The sequence below is a fragment of the Podarcis vaucheri genome (genome assembly GCF_965113315.1).
Source record: "Podarcis vaucheri genome assembly, chromosome: 10".
NCBI classification, from domain to species: domain Eukaryota; kingdom Metazoa; phylum Chordata; class Lepidosauria; order Squamata; family Lacertidae; genus Podarcis; species Podarcis vaucheri.
The window spans coordinates 19,543,993-19,566,394 of NC_138748.1; the positions used below are offsets into that span (position 1 = coordinate 19,543,993).

General features: G+C 43.9%; 1 protein-coding gene across 2 annotated transcripts in view; it reads left to right on the forward strand.

Moving 5' to 3' along the window:
* Positions 1-1,492: 1,492 nt before the first annotated feature.
* Positions 1,493-22,402, forward strand: part of CTTNBP2 (cortactin binding protein 2) — a 122,156-nt gene continuing 101,246 nt past the window's right edge. The window contains exons 1-2 of one of the 2 annotated variants that reach the window (XM_082239439.1): positions 1,493-2,187; positions 16,755-16,862. In XM_082239439.1, the coding sequence (XP_082095565.1) occupies positions 2,125-2,187; positions 16,755-16,862 (171 nt within the window). In that variant the 5' untranslated portion in view covers positions 1,493-2,124. The remainder of the gene's footprint in view (positions 2,188-16,754; positions 16,863-22,402) is intronic. The other variant, XM_082239438.1, reaches the window with a different exon arrangement.

Sequence of the window (22,402 nt, forward strand, 5' to 3'; positions counted from 1 at the left end):
TCACTGCCTCAGCTTCCTTCCTGGACCTTTTTCGTGGATGGAGCCACAGTCCTATGCAGGCTAACTGAACTTCTTGGGGCTTGATTCTAAGTGAACTTGCAGAGGAGAGGATTTAAGGAAGGATTGCCATTAAAAAGTAGCAAAACCTATACTAGTGAATGTATTGGCATGAGAATGCTTATCTTCTCCACTTCTGAATGAAAGTGCCTTTGATTATATCTGTCACAACAACATAATAAACTACTTCCAGCATTTCAATGATGCATTTGAAGCAAGTTCGCTGGGAGTGGATTTTAGCTGAAGTCCTGCTGGTTTGCCTAGTCCTTTAATGCTGCTTTAGTGGAGATTTGAAAAAAGTGTCTCCCTCCCTAACAGAAATTATTTCTAAATCTGTCTTTTGTTTGGAAGAGGGAATGAATATTTAGAAGCTGACTGGAAAGTAGGGAGGCTAATCCAACATTCATTCTGGATTGTGATATTGTCATGCAGTAAATCATAATTGTGAGTGCAATCCTATACCCACATACCTGGGGAGTAAACCCCACTGGATTCAACGGGGCTTTCTAAGTAGTTATATACATAGGATGGTGCCATAGTAAGACTTGTCATATCATTCTCTGAACTACAATGTATTTGGTGAGCAGTAACTATAATACTGTAAGAGAGGCACAACAGAGCAATTATTCCTGGGATTATGCAGGTAACTGAGCAATTAATACGCATATAACCAGATTACAATGACAATAGCAATGTTCTTTAAAATATGAAAGATCCAGCTAAAATAATAACAATCAAGTGGCAAAAGTATGAATAAGGAATGTTCATGTGGCACTTTTAAAGTATTGAGGGTGGACAGCACACTTGAAGCATGGGGATATGGACAAGACTGTGACAGCATGAGTCATCATTCATTTCGCCAGTATGGACACCTGTCATATCAGTTGAGAGAGAAGCATGGTTGTGCTCTGCTTGGGAATTTGCTGCGAGTTCTATCTTCATTGTGCTAGCAGGCGATTTCGGACAAAGCATCAGAGGGGATATTTTTCTCAGGTCCACAGCAGAAAGAGGGTTAATTTCCTCATCTCCATCTGCTGCAAGCCTTATAACAATCACCTCCCATAAATGCTATTTCCTTTTTCAAAAAGTGTGCATGTTTAAATGCAAGGTATCTTCAACTCCATGTCTAGCTTGTCCCTTAGTAAAAGGCCTGAGAGGTAGCAGAGTGTTTTGCTTGGAAAGCTCAGCTCTTCAATAAAGTGACCATGGTTTTGTTTCATGTTAAGTGAAACTGAAATTGACTGGACAAAGTATAAGGTCAGATATCCAAATGGAAGGATGGGTGATACTGTCGGCACCTAAAATACGGCTTTTCCTGTTCATACAGGAGCGACATGGATAAGTTACTGTATTTTCTGCTGAGGTCATGGTGGCCCTGAGGTGGGAAAGTGCGGTTTTGTGCTCTGCCAAACCATGTTTGTAGAGTTTAAACTTAAGGAGCATGTTGCTGATAATGCCAAGGTTGCAGGTTCGATCCCCGTATGGGCAGCTGCATATTCCAGCATTGCAGGTAGACTGGATGATCCTCAGTGTTCCTTCCAACTCTACAATTCTATGAATGGACGGGAAGGGGAATATTATTGTTTCATGCCGGCTGCTCTGCTCTGGGTCCTTCTGGCGGGCGCGCACATGATGCGTAAAAGCAGAATCCTAGGATGCTTCAGAGAAGACCTGGTCCAGAAAAATCTGGGGAGCGCAACTAGAGTCCCTTGTCCGAGGAGAAGAAGCTAAAACAACAACAACATATGGCCGCATGGGCCAAGACCAGAGCATCCCTCGCTCTTGGAGACCCGACCGGATCGCCTTCCCCGTGGAAGCGCCGACTGCAGGCAAACGGAATGGCAGGCGCGCGGCTCTTGAGGTTCCTTGGCTCCACCTCCTCGCCTGCGTTACCGCGCCCGCCCCGCTCTGGGAAGGAGGGAGGCGGGCAGGCGGAGGGGCGAAGCTGCCGCTCGGAGGGCCATCCTTGCCGGCGCCGAGGGGGTTAAGCAGCTGAGTTGTGCGGAGGCCGCCGCTCGGCTCGGCTCTGTTCTGCTGAGAGTCGGGGATCGCTCTGCCAGTGGGAAGATGGCGACGGAAGGAGCGAGCGGGGAGCCCGGCTCTGGCAACCGGGGCGATCCGGAGGCAGCGGTAGGCGAAGCGCGGGGCTTGCGGCGCGCGGCGCGGGGCTGGAGGAGGCGGCTCCCTTATCCGCCGCCGCCGGGCTGAGCTCCGCGCTGGCTAGCTCTCGGGCTGGTGCTTTGCGCCCAAGCGGGAGAAGGCGCACCTCTCGAGGCTGGGAGAGCGGAGCGCGCCGAGCGAGCGCGGGCCCGGCGCGCGTTGTGGGGGGAAAGCGCGCATTGGGTAGGGGTCTTTACGCAGAGGAAGGAGGGTGTCTTGGCTTCTGCGCCCCCGGAGAAATGGGGGCTGGAGAGCTCGGGCGCAGGCAGACCTGCAGTCCCCAGGGATCTCTCCTGCCTCGATCGCAGCCTGGCGGAGAGAGAGATCGGGGAGGGGAAGCCGGACGGACCCCGGAGACGCCTGGAGAGGCGACCACGGGAGGCCCCGCCGCTCTGATCGTGCGCCCTTGGCGGGGATGGGTGGACATTGGCCGCCCCTCCGACGCCCCTCCCCTCGATCTGGGGATCTTTCGAGGAGGTCTTTGTAGAGGGAAAAGATCCCCTGCTTTTTCCAGGAGGCGGCTCCCTTTTGTTTTCGTGTGTGTGTGTGTGTGTGTATTGGGCTGTAGGAACGCGGGCTTTTCTCCTCGCTTGCGGGACGGGTGAAACACAAGGGTCCCCCCCCAACAGCCCTGGTGGGCTGGCGGCGCGTCACAGAGCATTGACAGCCACAGATCGCCCGCAACCATTTCTAAGGAGGAGGGCTCATCGCCCTGGAATTAATTCCCTCCCCTTCCATATGCGCTGCCTCCCCCGCCCCGCCAAGCCCCCGAATAACAAGCGTGGGATATTGCCAGAAGCATTATCGGGGGGTTGGGAAGGGTGCTGATGGTCACGTTTGGATCCCTACCTCTGTTGAAGACTTTATATTAGAGACATAGCTGGGTCACTTAAACTGGGAAATGTTTGGGATGCGGGTGGGCGTTGAAGATCAGGTGGTTCTCCCCCCCCCCCAGAACAATAAGCCTATTTTAATCCTCTGTTGTTCTTTTCCCCTCTTCTGCATCCAAGTGGTGGAACAGGAAATATCTATCTTGTTCTCTTTTTTTGCTATCGTTGCTGGAGGCTCTCTCTCACGCGAGTACAAGAGCTGTTTAAATTTCCCCCAAGTAAAGACCGATTTTAGGGTTTGCCACTTCTCCTGACAGGCTGTTTGACAGCCTTTCCTAGCTAGACTCCCCTACCGCCCAACCACAGTTGTCACGGATGTGCCCTTTTGTTTTCTGATTCATAGGTCAATTTCTAGGCCACTCGCTTTTCTGATTTAATTGGGTGGCAAGTGGAAAGGCATGGAAAAATCCATGCTTTGATTATTCCCTCCGCCCCAACAGTTGCCAATCAAAATTCTCTTGTCACTTGAAGCAGCATGCAGTTGTTTGCACATAAGATCAAGATGTCACCCCTCCTCTGATTTGCCTGCTAAGCATTTTGGGGAGGGGGCTGGCCCAAAATGAGGCCAGGGGAAGGACCCTAACCTAAGTAGCAGAGCACATGCAGAAAGTCCTACTTTCAGCTGGAAGACTCTTGTCTGGAACCCTGGAGAGCTACTGCCAATACTAAGCTAGATTGACCAATAGTCTGACTCTATAAGACATTTTCCTGTCTCTCTGCTGTAGTCCATGCAGACTGATTTGTGGTGTCATCAATTTTTTTATGTTCAAAACACTTCTTTTTTCAGGAACAACAACAAAATTTTAGGAAACTGCCATAAAATTTGACTTTTGGGGGCCGGGGAGGACTTTCTGGCAACAACCTAGCACATCAGAAGGAAATCTATTCTAAAGGAAATTCTGTGAAATGGGTCCAAACTGGCACTTAAGGCAGCACCACACATTGCGACTGTTATGCCAATGTTTCCTATAGCAAACTCGTAATGTGTGGGTGTAATAAATATGTATACATGTGTTGTTAAACATCTGCATGCATGGCTCTGATGTTTAACAATACCTGGAGCTACTCAATTTAGAGTCCTGAATTTAAGCGTTCTATGTGACTTAATGGATTTTTCAGTTGTATAGTACAAACACTTTATTAAACTCCCATTCAAACTGGTTGGAACTAAACTGCTTAAAGATCTTGAAAAGGCAAGCAGCTGAATCAGTTGGTTTTTATTGTTTAGGTATGAGAGATTCCTAAAGTAAACATGCTAATTATTGAAGAGTAAATTAATTTTTTTATAGCTATAGCCATTGGTAATACAACTCAGAGAGATATTTTAAATGAACCTGTCAGTCATACACACAGGGAGCCTGTATGTGACTGGTTTTATGCTTAGTATTTTTGAAAATCAGGTCACTTATTTCTATATAGGGAGTCAGAAGGCTATTTATAAGCAGCTACCCTATTAAAAAGTTGTTACTTTGAGGTTGATACGAAAGACTTTTCAAGCTGCCTAGTTGCCCCCCCCCATAAATACTGAATTTATTCCCTAACTTAACTAAAAAGAGGGAATGAGATGGCCTTATTTTTCCAAACAGTTAGGACATTTTAGAAAAGGCTACATTATAGAGTTGCAGTGTGGGGTACACTTACCAGGGAGTAAATTCCACTGAGGCCAGGAGAACATGGTGTTGAAGTAACTAGGCTACTAAAACAACATTATTGGTTTTTCTTCTGAATAAAGAAGAAAAGCTAGTATCTTTACTAAGAGATAGATTTTGGATTTTTGCCCAGATTAATTTGTAACTTGGAAGTTCAGTAAGATTTCCAGAGGAGTGCTTTCAGTTGAATGTAAGCCATGTAGCTTAGTTTTTCCAGCCCTCAAAGTATAGATAGCCCAATAAACAATTTAAAAGGAACGACAATGGTTATAGAGCGGAGTTCTAATGTTACTTAACTTTCAGCATAAGGCTGCCATTTTAAGCACAACTGCCTTGAGGTATTTTATGCTAGCTGCTGTTTCCAGGACATCTTATGAAAGTGGAGGCGGGGATTGGGGGACCCAGTAACTTTCAGCAGTAATACTGGCAGGCTTCTGCAGGGAGAAGAAAAAATGCACAGAATACTATGGGAAAAAATAAGCCTGCCTTTTAATGTCAGCAAGAAATTTATGACTGAAAAAAGAAGAGACTTCTTTAATGGCCATATTTGGGAAGGAAGCCAAGATTCTTCCCATTCTCAGCTTTCCTGAACTAAACCGTAGCAGTTGGTATGTGGGGGATGCAAACCTGAGTATCTGCTTTGTTGCCATGGCAATAGGGATGAGGGGAAACTTGAAGGCAGTTGGTGTGATTCACCCCTCACACCTACATGAAGCTGAAGAACACATAGCCAACGAAGTCTGTGTGAAAGGCATCCTTCATGATGCAGAAGGGCCTAGCTCAGAGCAGCTGCCAAGCGTGCAAAAAGTCACAGGTTCCATGTCTGACATCTCCAGACAGGGCTGGGGGAGAATGTCTGTCTGAAACTCTGGAAAGCGACTGCAGCTAGTTGGTGTAGACCAGGGTGACCCAAGTCATCCCTCCTCCTTCATGAAGCCTGGTTTCTCTTTTCCAGCTTTGGAAAGGAGGTGGGGAGGGTCTAGGGCCTGCCAGAGCCTAGCTCCTCCTTCCCCAAGCCCAGTGCCTCACTTAGCCAGCTTTGGGAAGGCAGCGCGAAGGCAGGCTGGGAGCGAGCAGCACATTTTGGGCTCACTCCCCACCAGTGTTAGAAACTCAGATATATCAGTTGGGCACCAAATAGCTCCTTAAACCAAGGTTACAGCTGCCATAACGGAATGTTCTAGTTGCCATCTTAGGACAAGACGGCTCCAAAGTCTTATTTTTCAAACGATGGACCAAGCTTTAAAGCCCTAAACGGCCTCAGTCCTGTATACCTGAAGGAGCGTCCCCACCCCCATCGTTCAGTCCTGACACTGAGGTCCAGCGCCGAGGGCCTTCTGGCAGTTCCCTCGCTGCGAGAAGTGAGATTATAGGGAACCAGGCAGAGGGCCTTTTCGGTAGTGGCGCCTGCCCTGTGGAACCCCCTCCCATCAGATGTCAAGGAAATAAGCAGCTATCTTATTTTTAAAAGACATCTGAAGGCAGCCCTGTTTAGGGAAGTTTTTAATATTTAATGCTGTATTGTTTTTAACACTCGATTGGGAGCCGCCCAGAGTGGCTGGGGAAACTCAGCCAGATGGGCAGGGTATAAAAATGCTAAAGATGGTGTGCTGTACGTGTTACCAAGCCTTTCATCATGATGCTCATAGCACAGAAGGGCTTTCCTGTGGCTTGTGTTGTACCTTAATAAGACTGGCCTTAAGGACTTCATGGTCCTAAAGGCTGTTTCAATCATTATTTGTGGTGGCTGCTTTCTGGGTTCACAGGTGTGGTCTGTTCATGTGATCTGTCGGATGTAAATGCTTATGGGTTCCAAGTGCGCTAACATCCATTGTTTACAATAGTGGGGGGACAATTCTGGCCTCATTTCATGTGAGCAAGGGTGAAGGGTGGGGAGGGAGAGAGAGAGAGAGAGAGAGAGAGAGAGAGAGAGAGAGAGAGAGAGAGAGGGATGCATCACCCAGTTTTAGATTTGAGTCCTGCCCGCCTGCAGGTGTGCGGCCTCTGACATATTAACCCTGAGGGAACTGTACCATTTGACAGAAACTCCTGATATATAAAGTACATTTACAGTGGAACCTTGGGTTACAGACGCTTCAGGTTACAGGCACTTCTGGTTACAAACTCCACTAACCCAGAAATAGTACCTCACGTTAAGAACTTTGCTTCAGGATGAGAACAGAAATCGTGTGGCGGCTGTGCAGTGGCAGCGGGAGGCCCCATTAGCTAAAGTGGTACCTCGGGTTAAGAACAGTTTCAGGTTAAGAACGGACTTTCAGAACGAATTAAGTTCTTAACCCGAGGTACCACTGTATTAAGGAGCATTACAGACACCACAGGCTGTGGAGGAAGTAGCAGTTGAGATCCATCCAGACTTTTTGCCTTTCACAAACCTCTACCTACACCAGCTCATCTGTTGAGGAACCTGTGCTCAATTGCCGTGAAACCCCCAGGCATTGCAAGGAATTCTGTATATATTCTAGGGTGCACCCATAGTTCATCTGGAGCAGGGGGCTGAGGGCTGTTGAACCACACTGTTGCCAAATAAATTAAACTGGGAGTATAACCTGCAACACATAAAGTGTTCTCCTACAGCTGCACAGGAGAAAATGATAAGTGGCGAGCAAGCTAATAGTGCCACTGTATTCTGCTCTGGTCAGACCTCACCTGGAGTACTGTGTCCAGTTCTGGGCACCACAGTTTAAGAAGGACACTGACAAACTGGAACGTGTCCAGAGGAGGGCAACCAAAATGGTCAAAGGCCTGGAAACGATGCCTTATGAGGAATGGCTAAGGGAGCTGGGCATGTTTAGCCTGGAGAAGAGGAGGTTAAGGGGTGATATGATAGCCATGTTCAAATATATAAAAGGATGTCATATAGAGGAGGGAGAAAGGTTGTTTTCTGCTGCTCCAGAGAAGCGGACATGGAGCAATGGATCCAAACTACAAGAAAGAAGATTCCACCTAAACATTAGGAAGAACTTCCTGACAGTAAGAGCTGTTCGACAGTGGAATTTGCTGCCAAGGAGTGTGGTGGAGTCTCCTTCTTTGGAGGTCTTTAAGCAGAGGCTTGACAAGGAGTGCTCTGATGGTGTTTCCTGCTTGGCAGGGGGTTGGACTCGATGGCCCTTGTGGTCTCTTCCAACTCTATGATTCTATGATTCTAAGCTTCTTTTCACGAAGCACCCTGTTCCACTGAGGAACTCCTGATAAGCTTCCAAGATTCATTTGTACACACCATTTGAAAACTTCCACAATGCACTACCCACCCAAGTAAAACCCACTTCCTTGTGCAAAGAAAGCTTTGGAAATTAGTGTGCTGGCCCTTAGTCATGGGCCACAGGGAAAGCAGCAGTATAGCAGTCAACCTAATTTAGTAGAAAGGACAGGCTTTGGTTCTGTCTTGTTGAGTGTTTTTTAAAAAAAATAGAAATGGGTGGTGATCTTGTGATTGAGGCCTGTATCAGTGCCAATGGACTGGTTATGGAATGGCGTTGAATGACAAAATGTACTAGGATTTTTACATATATACTGAAGACGCATGTCTTCGTTTTGCAAAAGGTGGACTTGACAGATGGGTAGCATAACACAAAATAATTATTTAAAGACATTTCATGCAAAAGCTGCCTGAAGCAGACTTGGTATCTGTTAACATTTCTGCATCACGGAAGGTAGATTCTGGTATCTCCTTTAACCAATCAAGGGAGAGATTTCTAAACTTACAAAGAAACAGCATCTGTGGAATCCTAGAGTGGCTGGGGCGAACCTGTCAGATGGGCAGGGTACAAGTAATTAACAACAACATCTTAAACTATGTATTCTGTACCTGAAATCCTAGGTTCAGGCTACACAATTTATCTGGGATTAAGTCCCACTGAACTCATCCTGATTTAATTTGAGTCGGCACACATAACATTGTGCTGTGATTTGATTTGTTGTTGCTCGTTGCAAGACATTTGTGCTATTGTTGTTGTTCTTCAGTCGTTTAGTTGTGTCCGACTCTTCGTGACCCCATGGACCAGAGCACGCCAGGCACTCCTGTCTTCCACTGCCTCCCGCAGTTTGGTCAAACTCATGCTGGTAGCTTCAAGAACACTGTCCAACCATCTCGCCCTCTGTTGTCCCCTTCTCCTTGTGCTCTCCATCTTTCCCAACATCAGGGTTTTTTCCAGGGAGCCTTCTCATCTCATGAGCTGGCCAAAGCAACAGGCATTTGTGCTATTACCATTGCACAAATGTGTTCTTATAAAACATATTCAGTATTTATCCTTATACTGTATCCATACATGCCACATCAAACTAGTAAAAACTTGTTTCCTAATTAATTGGTCATAATTATAGCAGATTAGAATCCACCCTGCACAGTAAGCATGCCTTGAAATTCATTTGGGAACTGTTGTTGCTCAGTTGTAGAGAGCAATGGTATTGCATTTAAAAGATTCCAGGTTCAATCCCCAGCATCTTCCAGTAGGGGTAGAAATGGCCCGTGTGTGAAGTCCTAGAAAAGTGCTAGCAATCTGTTGGTTGACTCAGTATGCTGCTTCCTAGATCTCTAAATAGGGACGCGGGTGGTGCTGTGGGTAAAACCGATCAGAAGGTCAGCGGTTCGAATCCTCACAACGGGGTGAGCTCCTGTTGCTTGGTCCCTGCTCCTGCCAACCTAGCAGTTCAAAAGCATAGGTACCACTCCAGCGGGAAGGTAAACGGCCTTTCCGCGTGCTGCTCTGGTTCGCCAGAAGCGGCTTAGTCATGCTGGCCACATGAACCGGAAGCTGTTCGCTGGCTCCCTCGGCCAATAAAGCGAGATGAGCGCCGCAACCCCAGAGTCGGCCAGGACTGGACCTAATGGTTAGGGGTCCCTTTACCTAGATATCTAAAAGGTGGGGAAAGCCCTCTTTTCTCACTTCATTGTGAATACAGCAGGGCAGCAATGATTTGTTAATGGCCAAAGCTTAGTGTTAAGTGATCTTGTGTGTGCATCTCAACAGCATTCTTATTGATAGGACTTTATGGCGTTAAGTAGAAATAGCTGGAGGACAAAGATTTCTTAATGGACCTTTCAACCTGGTTTTCTTTTTTTTTTTTTTTTGTCTGAAGTTTACCTGCTCTGAATATATGGTTCTCAGATTTCTTCCTTAGGTCTTCTACCAATGGAATTTTAACAGGTCTGGGACTCTCTAGGCAGCCTTACTTACTGGCTCAGATGTTGTCCTTTGTTATATCTTCCCAGTACTTGCTGCAAGCATATATATATTTTTTAAATCAAGTAAAAAAGAAATATCAGAGAGCAAGCTTTTTAATGGGCCAATTCAAGAGCAGAGAACAGACACTCCCATAGGAATTAAGAGCTGTTACAAATGTATCTACTTTCCTTTTCAAGTACCTTTGATAATGCATATTTTTGGCACCATGCAAGCAGCTCCCCCCCCCCCCATCTCTTGAAACCCCATAGTTTGTCCAGGAAAAAAAAAACTGCCAAAGACACTTGATGCAAGATGTTTGGTTAGAAGGATACTAAGAACTGTGAAAAGTATCTAATTAGAAACCAGAAGGGTTTGCTTTGCTTTTCCTTTTCCTGATGGGGTCCTATGTGATTTTTCAGAACATACCTGCTGTTCTACTCCGGCAATTATTTAGATGACATATAGCCAACCCTGGAGACTTTAAAAGAGGGATAGGAAGCAAATGTCCCTCCAGCTGTTGTTTAATCCAGCTCTCATCAGCCCCAACCAGCAAGCCCAATGGTTAATGGGAGTTGGAGTCCAGCAACCTCTGGAGGATCCAGAGATTTTCCACAACCATTTCAAAGTGTGCAGGTTTCCCACAAAAATATGCATTTGCACATTTTTAGTCACTCTAGTTTGGTTGAATTTGTAATTTATTAATGGTTTCATTAATGGAGTAATTCATTAATGGATGAGGCCTGCTTGCAGTTTGTAATTGGTGCATCCCTTTTTGAAGCTTGAACAAGTTGAGAAATGCAATCCTGCCCACCAGTCGTGGGGAACCCGTGGCCAGCCAGATGTTGCAGGACTCCCGCTCCTATCAGGCCTGGCTAGTGATGATTGGAGTTGTAGTCCAGCATCCTCAAGAGCACTTGGGTCTCCAGCTGTTTTTGGAGTACAACTCCCATCATCCCTAGCAAAGCAGGACCAGTGGTCAGGGATGATGGGAATTGTAGTCCAAAAACAGCTGGAGACCCAAGTTTGGGAAACACTGCTCTAGAGGGCCACGGTCCCGTTCCCCCCCACTGCACACACTTACACTGAGGTAAAGTTGACTGAATACAATAGAATTTGTTTCTGAGTAAAAATGCACAGAACTGCACTGTTGGACAACTTTCAAAGCTTATCAGAATATATCGGTTTAATTATTTCCCCTCCAACTCTGAGTGACATATTCATTGCAGAGCATGGACAAGCCTAACTGCCACATTGGGGGGGGGGGCTGTTGTATTAAAAATATGTGTGCCTGTGTGTGTGTCTGCTGTAGGATTTAGCTATGGCATCTTTAGAGAGCATGGCATGAGGATGCTTACTGATGAAATTACATTCAGGTGAACAAGTTTGATGTAGTTCTTCATTTAACTCAGACATCCCCAATCTGCGGCCCTCCAGATGCTTTGGCCTACAACTCCCATGATCCCTAGCTAACACGACCAGTGGTCAGGGATGATGGGAATTGTAGTCCAAAACATCTGGAGGGCCGAAGGCTGGGAATGCCTGATTTAACTAGTATATTGGCTTAAGCCTCCCTGGAACTAGATTTGCTTGCAAAATTCAATATCTGCAAATTATGTTCTGATCTGCACCTCCTGGGCTAATGTGCAGATTAGAAATTAGTTATCCAATGGCTTTTGCGTCACACAAATGTTCCCATACAACTAAAAAAAACTTGGCGAAACACATTTAGAAGTGTGAAGTGTCTTCTATAAGACATGTTTAAATGGACCTTTTTCATGTTGAAATTCTTTTGATAGCCACAAATGACTATGGCTGTGGTCCTGAATGGACTTGGGGTGTATACCTGCAATAGTGGCATGGACCAGAAATAGACTGATTTGCTAGGGGACGCGGGTGGCACTGTGGGTTAAACCACAGAGCCTAGGACTTGCTGATCAGAAGGTCAGTGGTTTGAATCCCCGCGGCGGGGTGAGCTCCTGTTGCTCGGTCCCTGCTCCTGCCAACCTATCAGTTCAAAAGCACGTCAAAGTGCAAGTAGATAAATAGGTACTGCTCCAGCAGGAAGGTAAACGGCGTTTCTGTGCACTGCTCTGGTTTGCCAGAAGCGGCTTAGTCATGCTGGCCACATGACCCAGAAGCTGTACGCCGGCTCCCTCAGCCAATAAAGGGAGATGAGCGCCGCAACCCTAGAGTTGCTCACAACGGGACCTAATGGTCAGGGGGCCCTTTACCTTTACCTTTTTACCCCAAAGTCTTTCGGTTTAGATGAGGGTGGAGGACAAAAGCTTGTAGTATGAAGATAAATGGGAGAGGGAAGTTGAAGACAGCACAGACTGTCCATGAGGGGAGTGGGTAGAAATTTGATGAGTTTCCAGTTGAAGTGGGTGGAGGTGAGAATGGGTGCAGGAGATTCCCTAGGTCTTTTTTTTTAAAAAAATTATTTTTATTAAAAATTTCCTTGGTTGAAAAAAGTACATGCCTTTTCTCTTTCTTCAGGTTGTACAGTCTTTCTTACAAATCAATTGCATCTGTTGTGAGACATTAGCGTTGAGTACAGTTTAAGGGACGCGGGTGGCGCTGTGGGTAAAAGCCTCAGCGCCTAGGGCTTGCCGATCAAAAGGTCGGCGGTTCGAATCCCCGCGGCGGGGTGTGCTCCCATTGCTTGGTCCCAGCGCCTGCCAACCTAGCAGTTCAAAAGCACCCCCGGGTGCAAGTAGATAAATAGGGACCGCTTACTGGCAGGAAGGTAAACGGCGTTTCCGTGTGCTGCGCTGGCTCGCCAGATGCAGCTTTGTCATGCTGGCCACGTGACCCGGAAGTGTCTCCGGACAGCGCTGGCCCCCGGCCTCTTAAGTGAGATGGGCGCACAACCCTAGAGTCTGTCAAGACTGGCCCGTACGGGCAGGGGTACCTTTACCTTTACAGTTTAAGGTTGGAGAAGAAGAGTGGTGAGAGGAGGGGTGGGGTGATGAGGTTTACAGTGGTACCTCGGGTTACATACGCTTCAGGTTACATACGCTTCAGGTTACAGACTCCGCTAACCCAGAAATAGTGCTTTAGGTTAAGAACTTTGCTTCAGGATGAGAACAGAATTTGTGCTCTGGCAGCGCAGCAGCAGCAGGAGGCCCATTAGCTAAAGTGGTGCTTCAGGTTAAGAACAGTTTCAGGTTAAGTACGGACCTCCGGAACGAATTAAGTACTTAACCCGAGGTACCACTGTATATTGTTTTGTATAGCATATGTGTGGGGTTTGGGGTCTCTGTCAGCTGAGTAGGTTATCTTTCTATTTCTTTATTACATTTCCTTGGTAGTGAGAGGTATTGGGGGGCAGGGTGTGGTTGGTTGTCTGTGGTTGTCCGCAGTGGGGTTTGTTTGTATTTGTGAGGGGGGGGAGGGCTTGTTGGGTCAGGTAAGCCAGACTGATTTGTATGCCGTTGGTGGATTTTTGTTGTTGTCTTGTTGGGCTGTGTATGTGATAAAGGGGAGCCATACCAGGGTGAAGGCATTCAACAACAACAACAACAATTTATTATTTATACCCCATCCATCTGGCTGAGTTTCCACAGCCACTCTGGGTGGCTCCCAATAGAGTGTTAAAAACAATACAGCATTAAATACTAAAAACTTCCCTAAACAGTGCTGCCTTCAGATGTCTTTTAAAGAGAAGATAAATCTTTATCTTAATAAGATAAGATAGCTGCTTATTTCCTTCACATCTAAAGGGAGGGCATTCCACAGGGCAGGTGCCACTACCGAGAAGGCCCTCTGTCTGGTTCCCTGTAACCTCACTTCTCGAAATGAGGGAACCACCAGAAGGCCCTTGGCGCTGGACCTCAGTGTCTGGGCTGAACGATGGGGGTGGAGATGCTCCTTCAGGTATACAGGACCGAGGCCGTTTAGGGCTTTAAAGGTCAGCACCAACACTTTGAATTGTGCTCAGAAACGTACTGGGAGCCAATGTCCCCATGTTAGTTTCAGTTTATTGGTTAGCTTTTCTAGTAAGGCTGTTTCCCAAACACTCTGATACCATTGGTCCATGTTTACTCCTGACAGGTCTCTCCAGGGTCTAGCTATGAGGCTTCTGGCTGCTGAGAGTAGGTGGGTTATAAGCCCTGTATAATGTGAGTGGTGCTTATCCCTTGTAGGACTGCTGTCCAGAAGGGTGGGATTTTAGGGCAATCCTGCCACATGTGGAGGTATGTCCCTGTGGAGGTGCAGCCTCTCCAAAATTTTGGTGAGAGATTCCCTAGTTCTGATCGCATTCATCCCAGACTTCAGTTTTTTTGTGAATTTGTTACCAACATTCCTCAGATAAGCACTGCTGTCTGGGCAGTTGCTCGTGAAATTGTTAGTGAAACTTTCTTGTCTGGGCAACTGTTAGCGTTGTCACTGTTGGTATTTTAATTTATTGGCCATCCTTCACTTTAAGATCCCAAGGGGGAGGTCACAACAGTTCAAAACACATTCAAACAGTTTAAAACAAATTGCAAGCACAAGAATAGGACGAGTCCTAAGAATATACATTTTGATGTTGAAGGTCAGGTTGAAGAGATGTGTCGTCACCATACAGGGAAAACTATAGGAGGGAATTGGCGCAACAATGCTAATTTCTGTTTCTGTTAGCACAAGAAGACCGGGATACTTTAAAGCAAGACTGCAGGCTTCTCTCCAGTAGCAGAAGTTCTAGACATTTTATAAATGGCATTTTTGTGCACGGTTCTTTGACTCAAGTAACAAGCGTGTTTCAATGCAATAATATTTCCTGCTCCCTTACTTTCAAATGACACACAGCAACTACCACTTATGTGCAACTGGGTATTAAATTATACCGAGCTCACGAATTTGATAGCTGCAGGAACAAAAAATCAACTGAGAAATTGTATTTTGAATTCTTTTGTTGTCTACTCTCATGCAACAACAAAGCAGGCTCTTTAAAGTTTAAATAAAATCTCCCATGTTTAAGTTTTGCATGCCAAATGTCACCCTAGAGCAACATTTCCTTGCGTGTAGGTCATAAAACCCAGTAGAATGGAATAGCTGTGCTACGCTTGGTCCTGAAGTGGAAATACTTTACCTGGCTGTTATTGCCCATCAGGTTGAGGGGGAGTTACTAGTAAGCAACATGGTGGCAGGCAGAGAAAGTTATGTTTTTCTTCTGGGTATTGTTATTTTGTTCTATTGTTCTAATGGCCAAAGGGGTTGGTTACAGAGAGTATTTTCCCCTTGCTTTTAAAGCAGGGTAACTCTTAATTTATTCAGGCAAAATGACTATCAGTGGCACTTGTGCAGCTATAATTTATTTAGTCAAATAACTTTTTGTGAAAGGCTCTATTTGCCGTTCATCTGCTCTGATTTGTGTTTTTTTCCCTTTCCCGACCCCAGTTTTAAAACCTCTCAACTTACAATTAGCAAATCAACGTCAATTTTTTGTTGGAAATGTAAAGAAGTAGATGACTTCTTTTACCATATGTGGTGGACATGCAGAGTGGCTAAGGACTTTTGGGAGATGATTTACAATGAGATAAAAAAGAGATTTAAGGTAACTCTCCCAAAAAGACTGGAAGTCTTTTTACTGGGCATAATGAGCAGATATCCCGCACCCCCCCAAATAAATCTATTTCTTTACAGCCACATGAATATTATATGCACAAAAATAGCATGATGCGACAGTACCTACCAAAGAAAATTGATAGAATATGTAGAAATGGCAAGTTTGACTTGTAAAAATTAGAGATCAAAAAAAGATTGGCATTAAATAGCATTGGAAAATGTTTGTGGAATATTTAGAAACTCAGTGTAAATATTTTAAAACACAAATAGGATTTGAGTAAGAACAGCAGAGGGAGGGGAAGTTTCATTTTCTTTTGTGATAAGACAAAGGTATAGAGTAACCATAATATGCAGCATAAATTGAAATTTTGGCGGAACCATTGAGGGAGGGAGGAGACGTTGCAGGTGGATTGATTGATTGTTAAATTTGAAATGTTGCTGAATTTTTTATGTTTAAAAATTCACAAATAAAGTTGTTAAAAACTCTCTTAACTTACTAGTCTGTCAATTTTGCTTCTATGTATTTGAAGCAAGTTAATGTCAGCTAATTAAGCTTGCTTTTACTGTCAGGTAGGGCTGGGTTTTCAATACAGTTGTACCTCGGAAGTCGAACGGAATCCGTTCTGGAAGTCCGTTCGACTTCCAAAACATTCAGAAACTAAGACATGGCTTCCGATTGGCTGCAGGAAGTTCCTGTAGCCAATCGGAAGCCATGGAACCCACGTCGGACGTTCAGGTTCCAAAGAATGTTCGCAAACTAGAACACTTACTTCTGGGTTTGTGGCGTTTGGGAGCCAAAACGTTCAAGTCGCAAGGTGTTTGACTTCCGAGGTACGACTGCATTTTCTGGTTTTCAACATCGCAATATAGCACCAGCTAAACATCGCAATATACTGATATCATAATGTCTGAAATAAGGATGGATCTATGTAGATGCATTGGCTGGCTTCATGGCTTTCCTCACACTGTGATTTTTGCATAGCACACAAACACACATCATGATTTGCGATATATTGCCAGGTCAAAAGCTATGAAACTGAAACCCAGCCCTAACACACACCATGCTGGCAAACACATGGATGCTGTTGTTGGTGCTTATTGGCCATGATGCAAACACATTTGTTCCTATTCTCATGGGAAGCATCAAGCCTTTAAACTAAAATTAAAGAACTACGGGTACTTATTTTTTTTACTTTCCTGCTGCATTAGGTGACTTTCTGACTTGTGTACATTGTTTTAATCATTGGTTTTCCTTCATTTTGCAGAAAAGAGAGTTTGATGTGGACAATCTCAGCAGATCAGAACTGCGGATGCTCTTGAGTGTTCTAGAAGGGGAGTTGGAAGCACGAGATCTTGTGATTGAAGCTTTAAGGGTATGTTCCTGTTGTTAAATATATAGAAATTTTACATCCGTAAAGAAAAAGAAAATTATTATTATTATTTCTATACTGCTCTTCATCCAAGGATACATAATATAGTAACAAACAAACAAACCCCACAGATGTAACAAAGACACCAAATTGTGTTTGTTTTGTTACTACAGTTGTACATTGGTTTCCAAACAGCTTAGTTCTTGGACGTTTTGGCTCCCAAACACTGCAAACCCAGAAGTGACTGTTCCCGTTTGCGAACTATTTTTGGAAGCCAAACGTCCAACGGGGCTTCCGGGGCTTCTGATTGGAGTTTCCTGCAGTCAATCAGAAGCCGTGCTTTGGTTTTCAAACATTTTAGAAGTCGAATGGACTTACAGAACAGATTTCGTTTGACTTCCAAGGTACTATTGTATATGATATTTTTGCCATGTTCAAAGGAGATTCTCATAAACAGCAGGAGGAATCTCTCTCTCTCTCTCTCTCTCTCTCTCTCTCACACACACACACACACACACACAAAAAGGTATGCATTTTTAAATAAAACAAATCAGTAGCATGCTAGTACCAACTTTTAAAAGTCATACATAGTGGGAAAAACAGTAATGTGAAGAAGTTCACCCAATACTAAGATAATCATAGTAGATAACTGAAGTTGGATAACATGCTTATTCCTGCAACTTCACAACTGGGCTGATCTATATTTAAACTAGTTTTCTGTAACTGAAGGGAAATAAAGGTATTTATAAGCCGCTCTTTCTTCATAAACTTATGTGAGGAGTCGCACAATGCATCCACATGAACTTTCTTTCACAAAAGGATGTTCTCAAAGAGAATACCAGTACTTAGATACCAGAAGAGATGTGTTTCTTTCTAATACATCACTTCTTAGGGGAATCTTGCACTTTGTGGCTGTAATATATTTAGCCTTAAGTCCCTGTATTTTTTACATTGGTATTGGTTTGAAAGACTGAGAGATTTCAAATCCCGTTAGAGTTCCCTCCCACACACTTCGTGTTAATTTAAGGAGAAAATAATGGAGGGGGAAACTACCCAATATGACACGTAGCCATTTGTTCTCTCTCGCTATACATTGCTGGGATTTGCCTGTCCTTGTTTACAGGCTATATAATGTTACACTTGCCATAAGCAGTCTAGACAGATTTTGTAGTACTGAACGCTGTGGAGAAAGAGCTTCGAAGCATGAAAAAATCCAGTGTCCCTAAGCTTTGATTCCAAGAAAGGAATTACTCAGAATTACTCCCCCAAAGACCAGCCATATTAGCCTTTTGCAGCAAAAATAACAGAGTCTAGTGGCACTCGTAAAGACTTACAGATTTTTATTGCATTAACTTTTGTGCACTATAGTCTACATGCCAAATACAAAAACAAATCAACTAGGTCAGACTGCTACTCAGTAATAATCTGCTACAGGACAAACCTAGAAGAATAAAATGACCGCACACCACTTGTCACTTAAAGTTTCCAGTGGAAGCTACTCAAACTTAGCACCTATGCTCTATAGTCCATTCTGAACAATGGCATTTCCATGTCACAGGCCTTGAATAGTAGGCCTTGTACGTCCTTACATACAGATCTCACACCTTAAATAGCTGCTCACCAGTAACAGCGGGGCATATAACAAAGTTATGGACACAGGGACAGCTCCTGTGATAGATCTAGATGCCAGCTCTGTCCACATAACTACACTGGCAACAAGTATTAGAAGACCTAATAATGCCATTCGTGGTATCGGGTTCATTCATCTTCCAATGTGATATATGCCATCATCTGCCAGCAATGCCCTTCTGCATTCTACATAGCACAAGCAGGCTAGTCTCTATGCAGAAGAATAAATAGATACCAATCTGACATCAGAAATGGCAATATTCAAAAGCCAGTAGGAGAACCATCTAGGACACACTGCAAATTACTTTAAAATGGCCCTCCTGGAGCTAAAGAACTCCAAAGAGAGACAGCAATGTCATTCTAAATTTGTTAGTCTTTTAAGACACCACAAGACTTGTAGTTGTTTTTACTCAAAATTAAGTGCACGAACCCAGCCAAAGCTACTGAGCCTGGCAGTTTGTATAAAATGAGTCGCGTTAAAATATTGATCCATCACAGTTTGTTATTCATGGCAGCAATTCTCTGATGGTAGCAGATGACAAGTAAAACGTTGCCTAAATGCGACCAGGTGAAATGGACTGTGGGATGGGTGGCTGTAGTTTTTCCTTGGATCAATATTGTTCCACAAGTGACTAAGACAGGTATGTTTAGATCAGCTGGGCCAGTAAATATTTTTGCACACTGATGAACTTTGAGGATTTACTAGCATGGTTATGTCAAGCAAAGCTCGACCAGAAGCCAGTCTGTTATGGTATTGAGGGTAGATTGTCAAACCAAATCCCAAATTCAAACCCCCACTCAGCCCATAAAGTTTGTTGGATCACCGTGGGCCAGACACCTGTATAGCTCAGCCTAATCTACCTCATGAGGTGTTTTGAGGATAAAATGAGTGGGAAAAGAGCCATGCATGCAGCCTTAAGTGTCTGTGAGGAAAGGTGAGATGAAAATAGAATTAGATAGTAAAAATAGTATGCTAGATTTCCCCAGCCCTTCAATTCCTTTTTGCCCATTGTGTTGTGTATTGTTCTCTTTTTTCTCTCTCTCTCTCACATGGATCGTATCCACTGTGGATGTAATGGGGCCAGAGAGCAGCTTATATAACTCCTAACAAATGCCTGTACGTATCAGGAGCCCTCTCCTGTATTCTGTGAACTTTAGATCTAACGTTTAAAAAAACACATTCAAAAAGTACAAGCATCAAAGTTTGTAGGGACTGTTTGTGTGGGGTTTATTTCGGTGGGGAAAGATGCACACACCAATAAGACATTTTCCAAATCACATTTGAAAACATGCGGAATGTAGTCTTTATTGGCAGCAGGAGTGCATAGTATACTTGTTACATATTTTATTATTGTGATTAATTCTTATATCCCACCTTTTATAGCAGTACGAACGAATGCATTGTTGTTTATTCAAACGTTTACAAACCATGTTGCAATTTAGATGTTACTAAATGTTCAACTATATTATTAACCAGCTGTGATTAGTTCAGGACCTGTTTCTAACAATGCCAAGTCCTGGATTGGGTATTAACATTACAGAGTGGTCCATCAGTCCTCCCGTCATTCCAAAGATTCAGAGATGTTTGGAGAACTTCTTGCCCTCACATTGAATTCATTAGCTTCCACCTTCTGTCTATGTGAAGATTTAAACATACGTCTTTCATGCTGGTAGATGTTCACATGCAGTAACATTTTGAGAGCTTGATCAAGTTCACTGTGGTCTCAGCAGCTGTTCACAGAATAATCCCTGTACAGTAGAGACAGGCGGTCCAGATGTTGGACTGCAACTCCATCATGGCCAATCCAGAGGGATAATGGGGGTTGTAGTCCCAACAATATCTGGGGGCACACCCCTGCAGGAGTGTCTTACAGAAGCCAAGCCCACCCTCCCAATAGGCTGGGAAGCCACCTAGATTTTTAGGAAGACCCCAAAATGATGTGTATATCCTGGACTCTGCTGTTCTCTATGGGACAAAGAAGTGCTATTTGCTTATGGGACTAGATCAACCCCTTTGTTTTGATGTTTATCTAAGTCATTAGCTGCTCAAGTTTTTAATATCCATTTTAGCTCGGACTGTTTGTTTATTTCCAATTTCTCTTTCCCCTTTTTAAAACACTGCAGGTGGTAAACGAGTATTTGCCTACGAAAATAAATTTAGATTTCACCTCATGCTCTGCCATGCAGATAATTAGAAATAGAGGAGAAAGATTGCTCTGGATACTTTTTTAATATATGGAAGCACTTGAGCTTAGAATAATTCATTTCAAGTTCTAGGAAGTCACCTGATTTGATATTTATTGCAAATTTAACACCAGGGGAGTGCTTAAAAGCAGACTTCGGTGTCTATTGCCTTTTGAAAATGAGAATCTGATTTTTAGAAGGTAATATGTAGTGCTGAGGAGAAAAATAATAAAGCTGTTCATAAACAAGAAAGACAAAGAAGTTTAAATCTTCATGGCTCCAATTCAGCGTTAGTCACGCTCAATAGCTTGTGGTTCCAGATGGGGATGTGCTTTCATATTTGCATCAAAAAGTGTATCCAGCCAATCTAGTGGAGCCCAAGTGAGGATTCAAATGCATTTGTAGATTTGTACGCAAATTCACAGCTTAATCCATGTTCTATTCACAGTTGGCCTTCCAGCTTGCCATGTGAATTATGGCATTGTGTGTATGTCTCAAGGATCTCCTGTTTTGGATCCTAGATTCCCCCCCCCTTACACTAGATTCTCTAATAAAATTTACTGTCTTGAATTGGAACAGATTGGAAACCATTCAAGATAACTGGATGTGAATGATAACGCTTTAAAAAAAAAAATGCACGCAAGCTGTGAGTTAAGATACTGGGAAATAAAGACTTCTGAAGATCAGATCTGAAGTAGCTGAGCAGATATTAAAACCAAGCCTTTTGACTGTTTAGAGATCCGAATCAGAATTGCAGGTTCAGAGGCTATAAAAGTCGGCAGGAGGATCTCTTGCTGAGAATATAGCCTTAAAAAGACAAACAACTGTTAAAAATTAATCTGAACTGTTACAGTGCTGATTCAGCTTTGCACAGAAGGATAAAGATGGTCTTTAACAAATGCAGTGTGTTCCATATTTGGCTATGTTTCTCTGATGTGACATGTGTATAACTTTCAGAGTGAACTAGGGATCTGTAAGTGGAAAACGGACTGTATACATAAGACATTGTGTGTATACAATATGCTCTCTCTGTATATGGTATGCTCTGTGTTTTACAGCTAGCTTGCATTATGTTTAGTTTTAAGTGCCATATGAACTAGAAAATTGTTGATAGAACTGGTAGAAAGAGATTTGGCAAGGAAAAAAATGTTTTATGACTGTAGTGGTACAAATAATGGGACTATTGAATTAAGTTTTCATGTTATCTTTGTTTAGGTTAGTTTTTCATCATATGCCTTCTGTCCATAATACTGGTATCTAGGTTCATCCACAGCATGATCAGGGTTTGCCTTGCATAACAAAGCAGAATCTAATTCCATAAACAGAGATAACAGAGACCACGCTTTATCAGAACTAAGAAGCTTCCAGGTTAGCACTGCTGCAGAATCTCTGGGTAGTCTTGAAATCATCATAGCAGTTTAGGGTGCGTGCATGAAAATGATCCACAGATGCAGCCCTACCTTGGAAGGGCAAAGGCATACATTTTAATTTTTAACACCAAAATTATATCTAGAAGTTTGTCCAGTACTGATAATGCAGGTTTCCTACAAACCATAGTTTGTGAATCAGAACGCAGTCACAGAAACAAGTCTTCCCTTAGCTGGAAAGAACTTTTCATTGCATTTATATATGGGATCCTCCTATTGGAGGGTCCTGGTTGCGCACAGGCGCCTGGGACTTACCCCATAGGGGTAGAATGGGTGGGGGAAGTAGCAAAAGCCTTGGCCACA